This window comes from Hippocampus guttulatus, chromosome 11, assembly GCF_054856545.1.
Source record: "Hippocampus guttulatus isolate MCC_2025c chromosome 11, RoL_Hgut_1.0, whole genome shotgun sequence".
Lineage (NCBI taxonomy): Eukaryota > Metazoa > Chordata > Actinopteri > Syngnathiformes > Syngnathidae > Hippocampus > Hippocampus guttulatus.
Genome location: NC_141271.1, coordinates 8,328,546 through 8,348,976, shown reverse-complemented (window position 1 = coordinate 8,348,976; position 20,431 = coordinate 8,328,546). Strand labels below are relative to the sequence as shown.

The window sequence follows — 20,431 nt, the reverse complement described above, 5'->3', positions numbered from 1 at the left end:
ATGAAAACAGGGTTTAATGCTTCCAACTTCATCAAAAGTACAGTTATCTTACGCGTTGAAGCGAGCTCGAACGATCACTCGGCAGAAGTTCCTGAAGCGGTGTTCCCGGCCTACAATGAAGAGAGGCTTATCAAAGTACGGATGGTTCTCCCTAAGCTCCTCCTCCTGGACTTTTCTGTCGGGCCGACCAGGGAGAAGGAAAAGACAAAGAACAGTGCTGGTATATTAGCTGTTGCCTAAGATGTTTTTACACTGGACACCGCACTGCATTTTATGTGTGACTACCGCTTCATCTCTGCTTGTTCTTTCTTTTCTTGGATCATCTTGATCTCACTGTCCTCTCTCTGGGCGTTGCGGTAGCGCACAGTGCTTGAATGCTTCAAAAGTAAAGAAAGAGTTCGTTATTCAGATGTTTTTATGACACACTTACATAAACAGTGGTAGCTTGAAAATTGAACACTTTCAAACTTGTAAAAAGTGGAGTTGAACAAGCTTTTTGTCAACCAAGGACTTTGATTTGGATATTGTGTGACATCTGTTTGACAAAAGGGAGCAGAGAGTAAAGATGCAGACTGCTATGTTATCTTCTAATCCAAGCTGGCTAGCTAATATCATAAGGAGAGTTTTATCTGTGGTATGTTTTCCAATTTGGTATGAAATTATTGTTCTTATACTTACAGTATGTGACAGTTAATGCAAAAGACTGTAATCAGAAAGACGCACCAGTGCTTAATTGCTCTTTCTAAGAACAGGTCAAACTCACGTCCTGGGTGAGGGTCTCCAGCGATTTCCCTCGGCTGATCCTCTGACTCGTGGAGCCGTGTCGCAAAGACCTGCGCTCTTGCCGTATGTGATGTTGCACACTAAGGATAGAACGTTCCTTGGCCGGCTGTCCTTCCAATGACCCGCTGAGCATCCGCTGTCTTGTGCATGCACTGCGTAAGAGATAAGCAAAGGCACATTCATGTTTAAAAAACAATTTATCTCATAATTTTCATTGTTCATTTGCATACCTGTTTTAATAAGTCATGCCATTTGTCCCTGCCCTATCGCTGCTGTGCTTTGCAGTGAGCACTGAATCAGTTTTTTTTTTTTCTAATCTGGGTTGAGTGGAAAAAAAACCATTGTCCTGGAGAAAACCTACCTTTGCAACAAGTGGCAATAGAAACATCTTACATGGCCAGTATTGGGAAGATTCATGATTAATTTGTTGTCTGTGAGGTTTAGTAGCTCACCACTGAACGTTACATCAGTTACGCGATGCAGTTTGGTGTCACGCCATTTTATATTGATGCCGATGTGAACTTGATTTTGTGTTTGTGAGGACAACGGCTAAGCAGCCAATGATTGCAAATAGAGTGTCTATCTTTCAGAGGAGGAGGAAGGTTGCGAGGCAGAGGGCTCGACAGATTGGACATGGTGCCAGCAGGCTAATGTACACCCGGTGCCAGTTCTGTCATGCTGAACAGCAAATTGTTATTTATTTCACAACAGAAATTGAGTCGGAAGTGGGTCTGAGTGTGTGTGTATGGCGAATGTCTATGTGAGTAAAAGCATGAAATGCAAGCAGTCACCAACTAAACAGTGTCTTGTTGGATTGTATGTCATCCTTTACTCCTTTCACTGCAAATGTTGTTAATAAATCACATTGACATATATTTGAGGCTTTTTCTGATTTGCTATGAGTTTAATTTAAATATATTCGGAGTTTTATTGTTGGCGCCAGCATTTGTGTTTCGTTACTGTCTGTACATGTGGCACATACACGCAGCGTAGTATATGAATTGCTGACGCCAAGAGTTGAAAAAATGCTTTTATTGACGGGATGTGCCTCAGGTTGAGCAAGTAAAAACGAGCAACCGGCTGCAGCACACAACCGCCTGTGAGATGCTTGCTGACTAACATGGATGCTGCCCACCATTACACACGCACTCATGAATGAAATCCAGTCTGTTTTTAAACATACACTTGCCAGTAAGATGGTTAGAGGCATTCTGCAAATGCTATTTAGTTGGAACATTGAGACTCCGCCCCTTGTCGTCATGGTAGCGAAACCGAGCTCGCCATTGTCCTAGCAGTATTTAGAGTGAGATGAAGGCTGGCATATTTGCTTGAAATGGGGCCCAGGAGCCTCTGAAAAAAAAAAAACGGCTTCCACAGGACAGGAAATAAGGTGTGTAAAGTATGCTATAATTCTTGATGATTGGATAGGGCTTAAACCCCCCCAAAACAAAACAACACAATACTGTATGCTTTCTTTATAAGTTGTCTTGTAAAATGATAAAACAACAAATTGAAATGCATTGAAACATTCAATATTACATTGTACATAACTGAGGCATGTGTTCACTTGTATGTTCACTGAATATGTACTTGTGTCTCACCGTAGTATTTTATTGATCGTGGTTTCTTTTTCCAGCAGGTTCCGAGCCTGGATGCTAAATATTGACCTGCGAAGCTGAGAGAGCAAACGCAGGTTGCAAAACACAACAAGTTAATGAAGTCAGAGCAAATGAAGAATGTGGTCTTTGGACAAATAAAAAAAACCTAGCTCTTTATTATTGCCGATGTTATCACCTAGGTGTAGTTTTAAAGGTAAATAGCGTGAAAGGGAAGATGCTATCACCATCATACCCGCATGTCTATGTGATGGGGGAGATAATTTTGGATTAATGCACCTTTTGGTCAATGTACTTGTTGTCTTCAATGGCCGATCGTTTGGAGTGGTCACAGGAGGACGACGAGGCCGAGGGGAGCCTTCGGAAGAAACAGCTGGGGTCCTGCTGCTGCCTGTCGATGAATTGCTTCATGAAGCTCTCCCTTGGGGACGTGGCACATGGTAAAAATGACAACGGTAAGAACAATAATTGAGAGGGCTTGGTCTCATATCAGGCTTCATGTCGCTAGTAGATGTGTTACAGTCAAGTAGAAGATACACCATTGTTGCTGTGGATGTCTCGACTTGTGTTTCCGACGGTGCACACGAAATAAACGGGCACCCGAGGCAGACTTAAGGTATTCGAATTAGGACACGTTTAACTCCTAATATTTTGTAACAGCGGAGTTGCATGAGCTGGCAGTTTAAACAAAGCCATCGGAACAACATACCTGATTCTGGGCACGGTAAAGTCCGACGGCAACTTGGAGATCTTCACCATCTGAGGTCTGTTGGGGAATTTTTCAAAGATCCTGAGTCGGAGAGGGAGCTTCTCTTTGGTGTCGGCGTTTGCCTCACTTTGCTTGAGCTGAACGAAGCGGAATAGCAAAGTGAGATGAGTTAATGCATGGAACATCATGGTTGATCCAGAGGAATGTGTTAAAATCGTCTTTTTCGGACATAAAAATATGACACCACGATTAATATTTTTAAATGTTTCCGAAATTATTTATTGTAAAATAAAAACATGAAATTTGTTATTGGGGAGACGCAAGCCTCTTGCTTTCATAACATCAATGACTCTTTGGCATATCTTGACCACTGTTCATTACTAGAGTACTCAAAATCTGTCAAGATTGCAAGGGAATCTCTTGTGCACAACCTCTTTCAGCACCACAGATTTTTTTTGTCTCTGGCAGAGTCATTCCAAAACATATAATTTTTTTTTCTTTTGCTACTGAAGCATTTTGTTGATTCAAAAGCATGCTTGGAGGTTTTGGGCCACATTTGATTGTCTTTTGGAACTGTTCATAGAGACTTAAGCATCAGTCTAGCAAAAAACAAAAAAACAAAAACATAACATCAAAGAAGATTGAGTGTGCATTTCTGTTTGTGTGCAAAGATGTTTTCGCACAACCTTTTGGATTCAGGGTGTGCAGTTACGAAAACACTTTCCATGTATTTGTTCTTCTATTTCACCACCCTCCCCCTTCCACAACCGAAAAAACGATTTAACTGGTTATATTTAAAAGTATTTTGGGGGGAAATCCATTCATTCGTACATTTTTCGATCCACCTTATCCTCACAAGGGCCGCAAAGGTTGCTGGCGCTTGTCCCAGCTGTCTTCGGGCAGTAGGCGGGGACACCCTGAACTGGTAGCCAGCCAACCGCAGAGCACAAAGAGACGAATAACCATCCACGCTCACACTCACACCTCGGGCCAATTTAGAGTGTCCAATCAGCCTGCCATGCATGTTTTTGTAAAGAGGGAGGAAACTGGAGTACCGGGAAAAAACCTACGCAGGCCCGGGGAGAACATGCAAACTCCACACAGGGAGGCTGGAGGTGGAATTGAACCTGGTACCTCTGCTCTGTGAGGTCGACGCGCTAACCAGTCGCCCACCGGGCCTCCTTGCGGGAAAATGTTAAATATAATTGTGGTGTCATGTTTTCATGTCCACTGCATAGTGAAGATAAGAGGATTCAAAGTGAAAAACAGGAACAAGAACGGCACTTGGGTTTTGGAACACTTATGGGTTTTGAGGACTGCATCTTGTCCGGTCTACTAATGGGGAAAACAAACAGTGGAAAGCAGAGTGCAGATTGAAGTTGCTGCCTAATGATGGCAGCAATACGCTTACCTTTAACACAGCACATGCACACTTTTAGCTTGAGGTCTGACTTACTTTGAGAACATAATGGAAGGAGCCAACAAAAGAAAAACAAAAAACAAAGATTACTTTGGAGTGATTGGTGAAGAAAAGGAAGAGGAGGAAAAAAACAGGCAGTAACAGAACAATGTGCATTGTGGCAAAGGCTTGACAAAATAAAATGACAAAAGGGAAATGAAAGCAATTATTTCAATTTAATTACATATGGGGGAGGCTGATTGAAATTCCCTGGCAGGTAGTCTCTGTGTGGGTGCCAGCAGATAACCTTTGATGCATTGCCGATTAGGACCGCCAGCGTACCGCATTTAAAGCAATGCCGAATGGCACCTTATCATTCGGAGCAGGCCACTCGCTGTGTGGCAAATTAGCTGTGCTTGGTTAATGTTTTGCAGCCCGTTTGCCTGTGCATGAGAGCAAACGTCCCTTCATACTGGGAGTGTGACTGTGCAACGGGACAACAGTACCATAACATTCATGGCATTTCTCTTCCCCCCCCCCCCCCGTTTACTGCCTAATTTACATAAATGGAAGCGTCTTCTGCGAGCTGAGTGGGTGAAGGGAACCTGAAGATTTACAGTATAAGGTTGCCTTCTAGTGAAGACTAAATCAACAGTGTCTCTGCTTGTGCTAAGTCCACAGTGAATTCTACAAACTTGGCACAATTTTTAATGAACAATTAATCGAATAATTGATGAGTATGCCCCTCCTAGTTTGTTTTTAAAGCTCAAACATTAATTCCAACTTTATGGGGTTGAAAATAAAGGTCTGCTTAAGTTCTCTGTGGTGCTGCAATTCTCGGGTAGAAACACAGAAAGTGCTGATTCATCCCAAAAGATGCCTGCACAATTGTCAGCAACGTACGCAAGAGCGATGCAGACATAGCGGAGACAACAATGAAGAATTAATATGGACCCTTTTATTCCCAAAGGTCCTAATCAATTGAACTGACACAAAGAAAGATCCCAATAAAGCTAAGCTTTCAATGCAATCACCCTTTTCTTGCTTCACGAGCCAACTTGGAACGTTTTTTCCTCCATTTTCTGCTCCTTGTATTGTTTCTTTATGTGAAAAAAAACCTCCCCAAACTTTGAAACAGACATTCAAATAGACAAGTTTGATGTGAGCCAATTATTTGTGTACTTGTGTTTATTTCCACTGTATAGGCATCTGACTGAGAGGAGATAAAATAAACAAACGCCATGTTGGATTTAATTCAATTTCACCGTAGGAGCACAGTGCATTGTACTATCCTGAGACCATTTACATTTTATAAGAAGTGATATTTGACCTGCAGCAATTAACGTCCAGAGTGCACTGTAAAAAAATAGAAAAGTGTCTGTTGGTGCAAAATACTTTCCTTTGTTAGCTGCTTATTTATTGATGCGATGCAAGGTTATTCAGCTCGTGGGCTGCTATCAGGATTAAACCGCCACGGATCACTATTAACAGTATGTGCTAATGCACTGGACCCTTAGTGTGGTCACTATATGATAAATAAAGCACACATAAATAAAAGGCAAACAGGAAAATGCACAGATCACCGTATAGCATTTCGAATACTAGCTTGGGGTATAAACAGAGTATACTTATTTGCAGGAACGAGCATTCTGTCGGTCCTTCAGTGACGGATGCCAGTTTTGTTGATGATTGACGGAAACTGTGGTTGACGGACTAAGCACTGACTGAAGTGGGTTTTCATCCATCAGTGTAATCGTCGCTGAAAGACGCCCTTTTTGCCGACAACTGACAAAAAATACATCCCACTTGTCTCATGTGTTTGTTTGCTGGGCTGAATACATGCAGGGTAGCCTACATCGGCTATATATGGAAAGGCTTTGTGCTTCCTGTACAGTAGGTGGGGGTATGCACCAGAGAGGTGGAACCCACCAAATAACCGAGACGAAGAAGAAGAAAAGAAATAGACAACAATGAGCGTTTATAGACAGGAATAGAAGTACAAGGTACTTGGATTGGATTTCAACCTTGGCCACAATGCGGAGGGGATTATGGTTAAGGTAAGGCATTTTAAACTTTAAATTAAAACTTACCTACTGGAGTGAACCAACCAAACTGCTTCGTGGACATGAGATCTTTAACCTGAACCATATTGGAATTGAGAGTAATTTCCTAAAATTTTTGAAATACAGTCTGGACTGTATTTGTTATTCAGAAGATCCGTGTATAAATCTGCATTTACCTTGACAGCTCTGTTTATGATCAATGCTAACATTAATATGTATATCATGTTGCATATAATAGCCTAGTTGCCCTCGAGACACTTGGGTTTGGTCCGCCATGCCCCCGGGCCCATTCAGATGCAGTATCCAGGGGGAAGACGGGCTGAGAGTGAGTGAGCAGGGTCACCCTCTCCTTCTCTCATTCGTTGGCTAATGAGGCGTGCAACCGAGCTGCTGGAAAGCCATGCAGCCCATAAACCCCTAATAGGTACCTTCAAATTCAAAACAACATTGTACTATTATTATCAATAAAAACACACCTAGCCTGTGGTGTTTAAATCTGAGTGGTCTTGGCATGTTGTTCTTGCTTTTCGCATGTAGGTGACCAAAATGAATACAATGCATCCTCAGATTTGTGTCAGTGCATTTCACCTGTATAGGGCTGCGGCCCACAATAAATTCCCTGTAGGCCATCCCGCCCCTACATTTGAGTAAATTGACTATGAATTAAGGCTGCAACAACAAATTGATAATATAAATACAAATCAATCATTAAAAGTGCTTGACAACGAATTTCATAATCAAGCCATTCTGTAGCCCGAGTGATTATTTGGTCAGGTGCTCCCTTCGTCACATGTCACACAGCTCACATGAACTGAGCAGGCGATGTGCACCAATAAAGCGCAGAAGAGCAGAGACCAACAACCGAATAAATCTCTACAGAATCCTACATTATTCTGTTTTGAAGTTTTGGCAGTTGGCTCATCTCTCTTGTTGCTGTTGAATAGTCATAACGCAGTTTGACAAGCATGAAAAGTTCAACGTAAGTTAGTAACTGCTCATTAATGACAGAAGAAGTGGAGTTCACCTGCCAGGACAAAAGCCACCATTTTTCTTATTCATTTGTGTTTTTGGGCTCAATAACTGATCATTCTCTCCTCATGTAGTCCTTGAGTTTAAGTAACGTGATTTGTCCCACATTGTTGATGATGCAATACGTTTGTGTCGGAGAGCTGTGCGTTTTATTTGAGATCATCATTGGTACTGTACATCTGTCCACAATAGTCATGCAAGTGTGTGATGTAGGAGACAAATGAATTCAATGTGTTCTTGTTAAGGAATTATTCCTCTAGAAGTAGTAGGAGAACATTGTTGAGGAATTTCACCTTGCTATGAGTAATATTGATACTAGTCTCTGTCCTGAACATCTGCTGAAGTACTTAAAACAAAGAATCTAGTGTGAAGTTTACATCCCATTTTATCTTGAGTGATTAACAGCCCGCAAGTGTCTTCTTCTGGCCTCCCACCTATGCTGAGCCCCCCAGGGCTGTCAAGTTCCCTGAGAAAGGAACTCCAATCTCATAATTTGTGCAGGGCAGATGTGGTCTGTACTTTGTCAAAATGCCAAGATCGAACTGCATTGACCTTTCTTTGTTTCAGATTTTTACATAAGGGGAAGGACTGCCCGCCCCTCATTACCATAGTATGCCTATATAAACGAGTGACTGTATTTTGTCGGGGCTTCCTGATGAAATCTGAGACTCACAGGAGCCCAAAACGATTTGTGTTGCGTTGTGATAAACTGAAGAAAAGACGACGTGGTGTTGGGTCTTCTTCCACCTTACAGAGAGATAAAAGAACCTGTGTCCAAGGAGGGTCCAAAAGCAAATTGACAGCTCCCCCTCCTCAACAGTTCTCAATTAAATTAAAGTGTATCTGTTAGGGTTGCACAGTAAAACAGTAGCTCGCCTTCAAAGATGTCTTTTTAGGACGTTTCTTTTTTCCAGTGTGGGTGTGTGCACTTTGCGAATGCTTCAAGAACAATTCTCCAACTATAAGGCCAAACGTTCTTGCTTCATGTTCTTGATTGGGATTTATTTTTGAAGTACGACTATTATTATTAATTATTATTATCATCATTATTATTAATGTATTTATAATTGCTCCAGTCCTATTAAAAAAATGTGGATGTAAACATATTTGGCAAATACCGTAAAGCACAGGTGTCAAAGTCAAGGGACCATATGTGGCCCGCCACATCATTCTATGTGGCCCGCGAAAGGAAATCAAGCATGTCAAGTTCCATGATGCTTGCTGAAAGTCTGGACTAAATAAATTCTAATTGTCATATGTAATCCACAATAACAGTCATTATTCTTGACTTCTGATTTTAAAACTAGTTATTCATAAATTTGTTGTGCGTTGTGTATGTAATATGTGGAGGTGATTAAACATTTATATGGTTTCCCAAAATTCAGAACGGCCCGCCAAGGCAAACCATAACTACAATGTGGCCAATGACCAAAATGAGTTTGACACCCCTGCCGTAAAAAGCATACAACAGTGTGTGTGTGTGTGTGTGTGTGTGTGTGTGTGTGTGTGCGCGTACATAAAAATAAACTGTAAAGTGGTGGCGATGACTGCCAAAGTGGTAGAGCATCCCAAACACCTGCAGTAGCTTTCCAATTGATAACTGAAGGTGACATTCAAGAGATAAGAGCTTATTGTATCGAGAATCCTCTGAGGGGGAAAGCTCTTTTCTTCTGCGCTCCACTCTCTGTCTTCGAAGGCTTTCTTCGCTGTCACTAAATCCCTAAATAAGCCTTCGCTCCATTAAGTCCGACGAATGGAGGCCATCTTTTAGTTGAATTAATAAACAATCAGGTGGCAACACGATCACCTCCATCGTGCATTTGATCAGGTTGAATTCACCTTAACAAAGTGGTTGCTTTATATCCAGAAACAGACTTCAGAAGCAAAGATGAGAGGTTTTAGGAAAGCATGAATGATGTCACACTGCTACTGTATGTTTCTGTCACAGCTGTACAAACAGTAAATAGTCATTCTAAACCTAATTTATACCTCCACTTTCCCCAGCCCGATAAGCTACTCTCTCTAACGTCATCTCCTGCTTCATCCCCAGACCCGTCTGACAAATATGAAGTGGAGCCTGACGGCCGCATGCTGTTGCCACCGCTGTTTTCTACGCAACAAGCCTGTCAGACTCAGTGGGGGCGGAGGAGGGCAATAAACAGATTACCACAACGCCAGATCGCATCTTGAGAATCCAAGGACCTCCCTGGAGACCCCTCCCCCCTATAACACTAATTTGATGACACAGCAATATAAATACGTCAACGTGGTGACCATCCATCACACCACAACTAAAAGCCTACATAAAGTCATATCATTTCGTTAATCCAGCCAGTTATCTACTACAATGAGTAAGATTCACTAGATGGCAGTGTAGTCGGATACAGTACAGACCTGATCTTATCATGTATGCAGTTCTCATGAATCAAACAATGATACAACAACATGATGGTGAGTCAATTGGCTGTAAATTTCCCCAGTGTGGGACAAATAAAGGATATCTTATCTTAATTGTGGTTCTGACGCACAAGAAAGCAGAAGCAGGTGTTGGTCATGGGTTCTTACTCAGATATTAGCAATCAACACATTGTTGTGTGTACGTTATATTCAGTGCTCACCAAATTTAGTAGATCACACACCATCAAAATCAGGACAGACTTTTCAGTGTGATGGAGTGCTTTACCTTCATTCATCTGATCAAATATTTTGCATTTTCAAAAACAAGACTTTCTTTTTTTTTTTAACTTGGGCCGTTTTCACTCAATAAATACTGTGGGAGATGAAATAATAAAGACATTCCCATCGATATACCAGAAAGACTTTTATGTGGTTAGTCACAGTCATTTGTCATAACTACTCATGATTCAGATGTTTGCTTGCCTTTGTCATCATTGAAGTGCACAGATGGAATTCAACCTTTCTTTTCCTTCTGATTTGTATTTGTCAGTCTTTTTTTTTTCTTTTTTCAATTTCTCCAATCCATCTCATGACTCATCTACCTGGCCTGCGGAGGTGGGTGATTGCTGCACACTTTCTGAGACACACCCACACACACACCCACACACACACACGATTGTCATCATCACTGGACCCTGAGGGGTAAACACCCATTTCCCCCTCAATTTGGATATTTATTGGCACAGGGGAAACATTTTTGCCTATCTCTTGCACCTTCCTTTGGCCCCACAGGTATATGGGTGGCGATGATTTGTTAGACAAATGGTGGACCATCACTCTCTCCAATCAATAAAGCCCACCAAACTGTGACACAAATGAAGGCACGACAACATCGGCCAGTGTCATCATTCCAAACACAATACAACCAATTACTATGCTCTTCAATGTGACAGGGGAAAAAAAAAGATGTGCCACTGCAGCGTGTAAAAGCATCTTTATAGTACACCACACATAAGCCCATTGAATTGGGCAGCATTTTAACCAAGTCGCACGTCTTCTGTGAGCATTAAGGACGTTGATGAATGTGTGGGTGTGCAGTGATGCCGCGTCGCTTCTGGTTTCCTCTGCTGTCTGCCTTCCTTGTATTAAACCTTTGGAGCAAACCTAATTTCACGCGCTAAATGCATTATCCTAATCAACACTGATGAGTGTGTGTGTGTGTGTGTGTGTGTGTGTGTGTGTGCGTGCGTGTGTGTGTGTGTGCGCGTGTGTGTGTGTGTGTATCTCCAGACTCACAGAACAATGTGGTTTAAAATGATGTTTGTTCTAGACAGCTTCCTCCCACCTCCTAAATGATAATGGATCACTCTGTGCGTACACGAGAGTGATGAAGACAGCACTCCGACATGGCCATTTCACCTCCGACGTGTCATATTACAAAGTAATATGTGGCACAGAAAGTTGATCAATTGGGCTCCACCCAGAAGCCCAAAGCCAAATCGCTGACCGCCCCTTCCACCCCTACCCAAGTTGTAAAAAATCTGAAATCAAGAGAAATGGGCTCTCAGTACTACTTACAGAGGGAAGTCAGCTGGCCTGTGATCAGAATACAAAAGGCGACAGAAGCTGTTAAGTAGCTTGATGATCTGCAGGTAGATCAGGCACTAATAGAATCAGGATGAACTTTGAAGCATTCCTCCTTGTAAAACTGATGAATTTCAACAAGAATCTTGGTATGTTTGGTGTAGATAGCTCTCTTGAAGCCACGTCACAGCATCGCAATTGTGTTGAGGTAATTACATTGGCTGAACCACTCCAGACACACATTGTGTTCATCTGAGGCCATTCTGTTTCTTGTGTGTTGAATCATTGTCCTGTTGCAACAGCCATTCTATTTTGAGCTTCAACTGTTGGACAGATGGCCTCAAGTTCTTCTGCAAAATGACTTGATAAACTTGTGAATTTGTTTTTCCATTCATTTATTACTTTCCATTCCAGGCCCTGAGGTAGCAAAGCATACCCGTACAATGATGCTCAGCCGAGACTACGAATTGGCAAAGTCAACGATTTCGACAATCGTGGCAGAGTTTGAGGCCAACAGATTGAAAGATGATCGTAAACGGCTTCGGGGCACGGCACATCCTGAACTGAAGAAGGCACTTTTCATTTGCTGACTGAATGTTTTCAGAGATGAAGTAGGAACGCTACAGTTGTTTGTTTAATGTCAAATTTTTTCTTCATACTTTACACATGTAATTGACATGGTTATACTGTATTAGATGTTAATGTTTGTACATCTATAAATGTTCATACTGTATTATACATCGTAGCCGGTGCCCATTGGATTGGAAATGGTTACGACGAGCAACCGTTATAACGTACAGATTTGTTATGTCCCTGCAGGTACGTTCTAACGAGCTAGACACACACACACAAACACACGCACACACACACACACGCACACGCACACGCACACACACACACACACACACACACACACACACACACACACGAGGCTATCAAGAAATTGAAGCTCTTGTTAGTAGAGTCAGTGTCAGTAGTTAAATAAATACTATGTTTTGAAGTCAATGAATAATCATTTTATTCATCGTGATTTCAATCTCAATCAAAATAATAACGATTATGACTGTTTCCATGATTGTCCAGCCCTACGTGCATTAATAAGTCATACAGTCTTAAACCCAGTGTGATGGTGAGCATGAATAGAGAGCATAGGTATGACCCAACATGGGTTGGATTGACATAGCTGGAGTGCAACATATTGCCAATTTACAAGGCAAGGTCTGAGTCGATTGGATAGAAAACGATTGCTGTTGTGTGCCCTTTACAACATGCATGTTACTTCTTGCAGGCTGTTCTGAAGGTTCTTTGATGAAGTCCACCTTTGCTCTGTAGCTCTGCAAATACCTGCAGCTAAACAGGCTTTTTAGCCCTCTGAGGTGTGCATTTTTAATAGGACATGACTCACAGAGATAGTCCTTCTACTGATGCTGCAAGAATGTACTCACAGCATACTGGTGAACTATTACACTTACACATAAAAAAAAGAAAAGAAAACCACAAGTTTCATCAGCCAAACTTCGAGTCACTTTGTTTTAATGTGTACACAGCCTATGTTTATCATGTATGAGAGAAGGCTTGTGCACATTGCATTGGTGGTGGTTGTACATAATGATCATGAATAACTGGTATTGGAGGTTAAGTTTTGTTGCGATGTAATAATACTAGAACAAATAATAACAATCTGCTTTTACCTTAGAAAACAAATATCGAAAAATGAGTTGATAAAGAGCCCACTGGCAGCATGCATATTGTGCAGGTAAGGTTTATCGCTTCTTGACATTTTCACTTCTTGACACATCAACTGCACATTTTAATTTTTATTTCAGTGTGCCACACTTACACATACTGATGAACACAAACGCACATGCAATGCATGCTTCAAGTCTTTCACGGGTTGGAGCGCAATACAATGGCAAGTGGAGCTGACGTGTTCGACATTCTTCCAAATGTACAAATACGTAAATGTCTTCCACCATTTTGACTCAGGGCATTTTGTTTTAGCACTCACTACCAGCCGTCATGTTCTAGTCAATCCACAAGATGACAATGATTTGCACATGAACCCAGAAGCATCCATTGACCTGTTGTATCTGTGCATGTGTGTGCGTGTATGACTGCTAATTAGCTCAGCCCACTTGCTCAATCCTCTAGAGATGAGGAAAGGGCGAGGGGCCCTGCCCACATCTGAATACATTATTCAGTCCCGTCACTTTTCCCAAGCTGGCACCAGTGAAGCACTTAAATAAAACATTGCAGTGAATGGGAAATGGCAGAGAGAACAGTGGAAAATAGAATACTGTATTGTATGTTTGTGCTCATAAAGTAAAAATATGAACAAACTCCTTACCTGTTTGAGCTTTTTCAAGTCTTCATCCAGCTCAAGATTGTCCAATATAACTGCCACAAAAAGACTGAGCAGAATCTAGAAAGTCAAAGAGGGAAAGGAAGTGAACCCATGACTTTTATGGCATACCTAGAACTTGAGATTGTTTTTTTTTTCTACTAAATCATAATCAGCCTCAGAAATTCAGGGCCGAGGCTACGGTCTATCAAGTCAACCTGGGAAAAAAAAAAGATCAAGAAGTCATGCCAGAAGAGACGCAAGAAGTCTGTCATTTTGGTTTGAAGTGGCCATTTAGGGTCATTTTCTCCATTTCCAGAGGTCCTTCAAAATAATTAATTTGATTTGCTCCTCGTTCCATCCTCAAAGACATCCTGTCTGTCTGGGATAAGGAGGTGTGAGTCATCAGGATGCTACCCAATATAAAGGAGGACAAACACTAAAATGTCAGCACTTCTCACGTCCGCAGCTGATTGGCTGTAAAGCTCGAGGAAGCATAACAAGGGTGATGAGACAGTCACTAATTAAATGCCTTAAGATAAGAAAACAATTCAAGAAGCTTGCTTGTCACGTGCTTGCTCTGACTGTTTACAAATAACGCTCATTCAAATTAAATGTCACCCTTGTTTTCTTAAGGTCATTATATTTGAGTGAAGTCTGCTTTGGTGGACTATTTTTTGTCGTTGAGAACTTATTTTAATATTTTAAAAAGCTGGATTTGCATATCGATCGGGGGTGATGTGCTTACCAACATTTTGAAACTGAGAGCTACTGTTTGGGTACAGATTAATGCAAAGGGTTACAAGGGTTTGGCATACACTTCTGAGGCTACTTTAGGTTTAACTACTGGTACATGTACATCCCAGGTTATGCATGCAAATAAATATTATACTGGTCAATAGCAAATTTTAATGAGCAATGGCTTTATGAGTCCCTTTTAACACTGATTTAAACACGGTTTTTCTGTTTGTTTGTTTTCTAGCACATCATTTTTTGGAGATACATGTACAGTTTATAAGTTTTTTACTTCTTCCTACTCCCTTGAACATAATAACTGTTGTATGAAGATTGATTTCTTTCTTTTTACTTTTTTTATCTACCTTATTTTCTGTCAAATTATTACTGTATATATGTTTTATGTTCAATAAACAAACAAACAAACAAACAGTATTTTCATATCTTTTAAGTTTGACCTGTAAATGCTCACTCAATATGGATTGTGCTGTGCCTTTTAATTTATTGCTGTGACGTTTCAGAAAAAAAATATCCACCTGTTGATGAACATAACCCATAATCCATAAATGTTATGAATTAAATTAATATACTATAGTGTATTATTGTTGTTGTACAATCTGATTTCCAATGAAGTTGGGATGTTGTGTTAAACATAAATCAAAACAAAATACAATGATTTGTAAATCATGTTCGACCGATACTTAATTGAATACACTACAAAATCAATACATTCAATGTTAAAGCTGATAAACCTTGTTTTTTGTGTGCAAATAACCGTTAAATTAGTATTTTATGGCTGCAACACGTTCCAAAAAAGCTGAGTTTGGGTCATGTTTACCACTGTGTTACATTACCTTTCCTTTGAACAACTGTCAATTTGCGTTTAGGAACTGAGGACACTAAATGTCAAAGCACATAATATTTAATTTAATGATGGATTCATCGATTAACTGTGACACCTCTTGTCTCATCTCCATTACATTACAGCAGCACATTAAGAGTCTTACCAGGGTAGCAAACAGATGGTAGAGGATGAAGTAAATGGCCACAACGGGAGCCCACATGTGACCTACTGCAACCAGGGTCTGGTCCATGACATCTACCCAGCCCTCCTGTGTCAAGATCTGGAACATGGACATGAATGCCTACAGGGAAGGAAAATAAGGTAGAAGGTGAGAGTGTGAAAAGGCTCAAGGACAAGACAAGGTAAAGATGTAATGTACATCATGCTTCTTGCTAACCACTTTTTCCACCCTGCCACTGTGAGATTTAGAAACATAATCATCTGCTGCAGGTAAAGGTCACAGAAAGCCAGGACACCGATGCACGCCTGCACTTTCTTTTTCACTGACAAATAGCATCCTCAACTCGCAACTACTCGCATTCTTACTCCCACCCGCCCAATCATTGCAAATAATGATACAACCCACAGGTCTGCCAGCAAAAGAGATACTAACGTGACAAACGTGTGGGTGTGATGCACAAGCCATGCAGAACAGACAACATTTGAGTGGCTTCTGGTTAGAAGCAAACCAAGTGAAATGCTGGTGGTGAGGATTCAAATCAAAACTAGACTAAAAGACATTTCTTATCCCTTAATCCAACATGCAAGCTATCATTAACCATTGAAGTCCACAAATTCTATGGCCACAAGAACCGTAACACACACAACCAGTTTGCTTTCGCTGCAATTTGACACAAAAAAGGTAACCTAATGAAAGATGAAGTCAGTATTCTGAGACAATAGTGAAAATATTAAAGGCAAAAAAATGTCAGAATTTCACAACAAAAAAGTCATACATTTAAAAAAGTTAAATCAGTCACATATCAAGAAAAACAAAGACATTTCTTATGAAAAGACTTAATTTTCATCATTACTGCAACAGAGGACCAAAAATGTAACAAGAATACCTTCATCATTACAAGAATGAAGTCAAAATATTAAAACAATAAAGTTACACTTCAACTACAATTTTCTGCTCTTTAAGGCACTTGTGAGTATAAAGCGCATGGCCTACTTTAAAACCGTTTTCATATACACGGCACACCGTTTTATAAGGCACATAAAATAGACGCTACAATAGTGACTGCGGGTGTGTTCTACATCCACTAGATGGGGCTATGCTAACGGGAATCCAACCCAACACAATACAGATTTATTTATCTTTATTTATTAACATTTAAAATACTACGTCCAAGAAATCAGAATATTGATCCATATGCAAGACGCTTCGGATTATAAGGCGCACTGACATGTTTTGAAAAAATCGAATGCTTTTAGTTGCGCCTTATGGTGCAGAAAATCCAGTAATATTACAGGAAAAGTCGTAATTTGCATGAATGAAGGCAAAATATTAAAAAAGTAAAATAAAATAATTATTTATGTTGTATTAGTAATTACAGTATTACAAAAATAAAATAAAACATTTGTGACAAAAAAAACGTTTGGATTTTGCTAGAATAAAAGCATAGCCAGGGAAATAGTTATTTTTAAAACTTACGATAATGATGATTACAGTTCTGTCTTTCTGGACATTTCAGAGGGATGTGTTCCTCTCCTCAGGGTAGAGCGAGGTGGTTTCTTACCCTGGGGAAGGTTGTGAAGCGGTCCAGGTCTTCCACAAAGCAGAACATCTGCAGACTGATCGCTGACATCACGATGAGGAGGCTGGCTGTGAAAACCACCAAGCTGCCTAATTTTTTACCCGGTCCAAATATCTTGTAGACAAAGTCTTCCAATGCTGGGGAGATCTTTATCAAACGTACCACTCGAAGGACCTTCGGAGGAAAAGGATGACATGTCTTTCATGTAAAATAAATAAGTAGCTTTGAACCCGCGCCAAATATGGTCACATTCGCAGTGTGCCATCATCATGCCTGCGCCGTCCTGCGACCGACCCCATTGTTGGATCTGTGAAAGGCATGTGCAAGACGGTCTAAGTACATGTTTCGGTGATGATGTTTTGATGAGTTCAGCAGTTGCTTTTTATGTAATCATTGTTATCAACTAAGATAATTAGAGTCACTATTGTTTTTTTTTCCTCCCCAATGTGGGAATGAGGTAGGCATTTATTTGTCTAAAGTGAATAATTGAGGAAACGTTATCCATACTGCAGTACAACAATTGTCACAGTGTTTGGACAACAACAAACTAGGAAGTGCCTTCACTTGCAATTGATGTTTTTCAGCAAAATGTATGCCTTTGCAACTTAAACACAGACAATGATGGGCCTTTGCAAGACGTTGAAATGACTTGCATGAAATGTAATTGTGTGATGTGTTGTAACACACTGTCACAGACATCCGATTCGTTTTAAACCAATATTGGCTGGAAATTAGCACACCCCCTCACCCCGCACCACTTGAAAGTTCCAAGAGTCATCCGATGCTTTGCCTTCCTGAATGAATCAGATTGACTGAGCAGTTGACTCATGCCAGTAGTCAAGCCATTACAAGTCTGAGCACACACAGAATGGAGGGCTCCATTGGCTGATTAAAAACCTTTTTTGCCGTGTCAAAGCTGACAAGTGTGGCTGGAGAAGCATGTGACATTTTGTTCGGACTGAAAGAGGATTTGGTACGACGGATGACACACCACTCAATTTGATATGAAGGAAATGGAGAATAAAAATACCATATACAGTAGCTTGGTGCTTAGCCTTGTGCTATTGCCTGGGCATACATTTGATTGCTGCCAGACTCTCCAGATCATATTATCTTGGTGTCTGAATACTCCTAAAGGACCAGAAAGGAAGCCGTGTTTCTTTTTTCCTTTCATTTTATCCAGTACTGTCCATACAGGTGTGAATATACTTGAAGTCAAGGGTGCCCAACCTGCCCAAGATCTACTTTTCAAGCCAATCAACCTCCCGTGATCCACCATTACAGCACATGCACGCATATGCATACGCACACACACATGCCATGATGAGCAACAGCGATAACGGGCCCTGACATAAACGAAGCAGAAAAATAACCTGGTTACAAGACAAGACTGAGTTTGTGAAAAGGAAATCACTGCCTACCATAGAAGGCAGTGATAGTAGCAGGAGACTTGACGCGGAGGCATGGGACGCACTTTTGCAACGTGTAAAATGCATGAACATCACTTCCGTAGCTCACATGTACCATTTTATAATGCTTCTCCTGGCACTCCATATTCCCATTCTTTGCTAGTGCCATCGGTGAGTTGCAGATCAAAGAAACTTTGAATGAGAATAACCACAAAAAAAGATATAGCGCAACAGCTTTGAACACAAGCTGCAATTGCAGACTGCTGACGCTAACAACTTCCAGTGATGCAGGTTTTTCGCCACCGTAGGTTAAAATAAAATACCGTATTTACCGTAGATAAAACCAAAATAAAATAATAAAGCAGGTCATGCTTTATTCTTTTATTTTTTTTTCAAATACATTTTTTGGGAAAGTGAAAATGATGGATGCCTACGGTGCAGTATACAACAACAAAAATATATAATACTAATAACAAGCACACATAGACACAAATCGTTTTTCCTCCTCCCATTTCAGCCCCCCGCGATCAACTTGGGACCAGTCCAGGCACCCATGCTTTCAGTCATTGTTATTTGCACAGGCAATGGATATGAGGTAATGCAAGTATCAATGCTCCAGAGCACAAGAGGGGTCCAAGGTGGTCTACCACTTTTAAAGAATAATACATTGGTCAAATAAAGTTAAACTAACTATTAAACGTCTGTGACATTTAGACAGAATAGTAACATGGGAGAAAAAATGCTGTCTTTTAAAGGCAGGAGCTTTTCGGAGATCTGGAAAAATGTATGAATCCGAGACGTCACGGAAAATCTGTCATTGATCCTGTCTTTTACACAGAACCCAGCAACGTGGAATATTGCTGCACGTATGTGCTTTTACACAGCAGCAATCCACATCAGATAATTACATGATGTCCACTCCGTTACTTCAGTCCAGAAAAAAAACTTTCCAGGCCCCATTCACACTGCCCGTTCGTGAAGGAACACTGCATTTTGAAAGGCAATAGCTGGTTAGATAGTATCCAAGTATGTGTGCATGAAGACTAACCTGAAAATAGGTGAACTGGGAGTGATAGAGATCTGGGTAGATATGCAGGGTGGTGCCCACCACGAGCAACAATTCAAACTTGTGCAAGGAGGAGCTAAAGTAGCCGGTAAAGCCCAGACACCATATCTTCAGAAGAGCTTCCAGGTCAAACAGAACAGTAAACGCCACCTAGAATTCAACAAAGAGAGAAGTTAGATTCTATTCACTCTGTAACAATGTCAACTTGGAATGGAATAAGAAAAATCCTCTCGTTTTTATCCATCTCGGGGGTGTGCCATTTTGTCCTTTACTGCCAACTGCTCCCCAGTGAAACTGATGTCACGGGCTAATGATGCGAATGTTACAGCTCATGTTTTCTGGGTTTGGTCACATTACGTTCGCAAGGTGACACCCTGGGCATTTTGAAGCTAATTAATTTTTTCTTTCCTGATGAAAGAAGAGGGCCTATTATTTCATTTGGTTGATTTGATGCACAAAGTCAGTTCAAAACAAGTTTCAGATCATGCAGTATATTTTGAATGACGAAAAAGGCATTATGCTGATCGTTAACCACTTGTGAAAAAATGTAGCACAATGGTACACAATAATGTCATGCGCATAAAGGTGGAGTCCTGCATTTGCCACATTTTGATCAAGATTGTTCACACAAATAGTAAACGTAAAAAGTGGTCCGAGCACTCAACCCTGCGGCACACTCTTGTGGACAGATATCCT

At 40.8% G+C, this 20,431-nt stretch overlaps 1 protein-coding gene across 2 annotated transcripts in view; it reads right to left on the bottom strand.

Moving 5' to 3' along the window:
- nalcn (sodium leak channel, non-selective) overlaps positions 1-20,431 on the bottom strand; it is a 66,984-nt gene that overhangs the window by 18,693 nt on the left and 27,860 nt on the right. For both annotated transcript variants that reach the window (XM_086123885.1, XM_086123886.1), the window contains 10 exons: positions 19,718-19,885; positions 17,243-17,434; positions 15,664-15,801; positions 13,928-14,002; positions 3,109-3,245; positions 2,679-2,820; positions 2,385-2,458; positions 764-935; positions 286-377; positions 53-175 (listed from right to left, as the gene is read on the bottom strand). In XM_086123885.1, the coding sequence (XP_085980011.1) occupies positions 53-175; positions 286-377; positions 764-935; positions 2,385-2,458; positions 2,679-2,820; positions 3,109-3,245; positions 13,928-14,002; positions 15,664-15,801; positions 17,243-17,434; positions 19,718-19,885 (1,313 nt within the window). The remainder of the gene's footprint in view (positions 1-52; positions 176-285; positions 378-763; positions 936-2,384; positions 2,459-2,678; positions 2,821-3,108; positions 3,246-13,927; positions 14,003-15,663; positions 15,802-17,242; positions 17,435-19,717; positions 19,886-20,431) is intronic.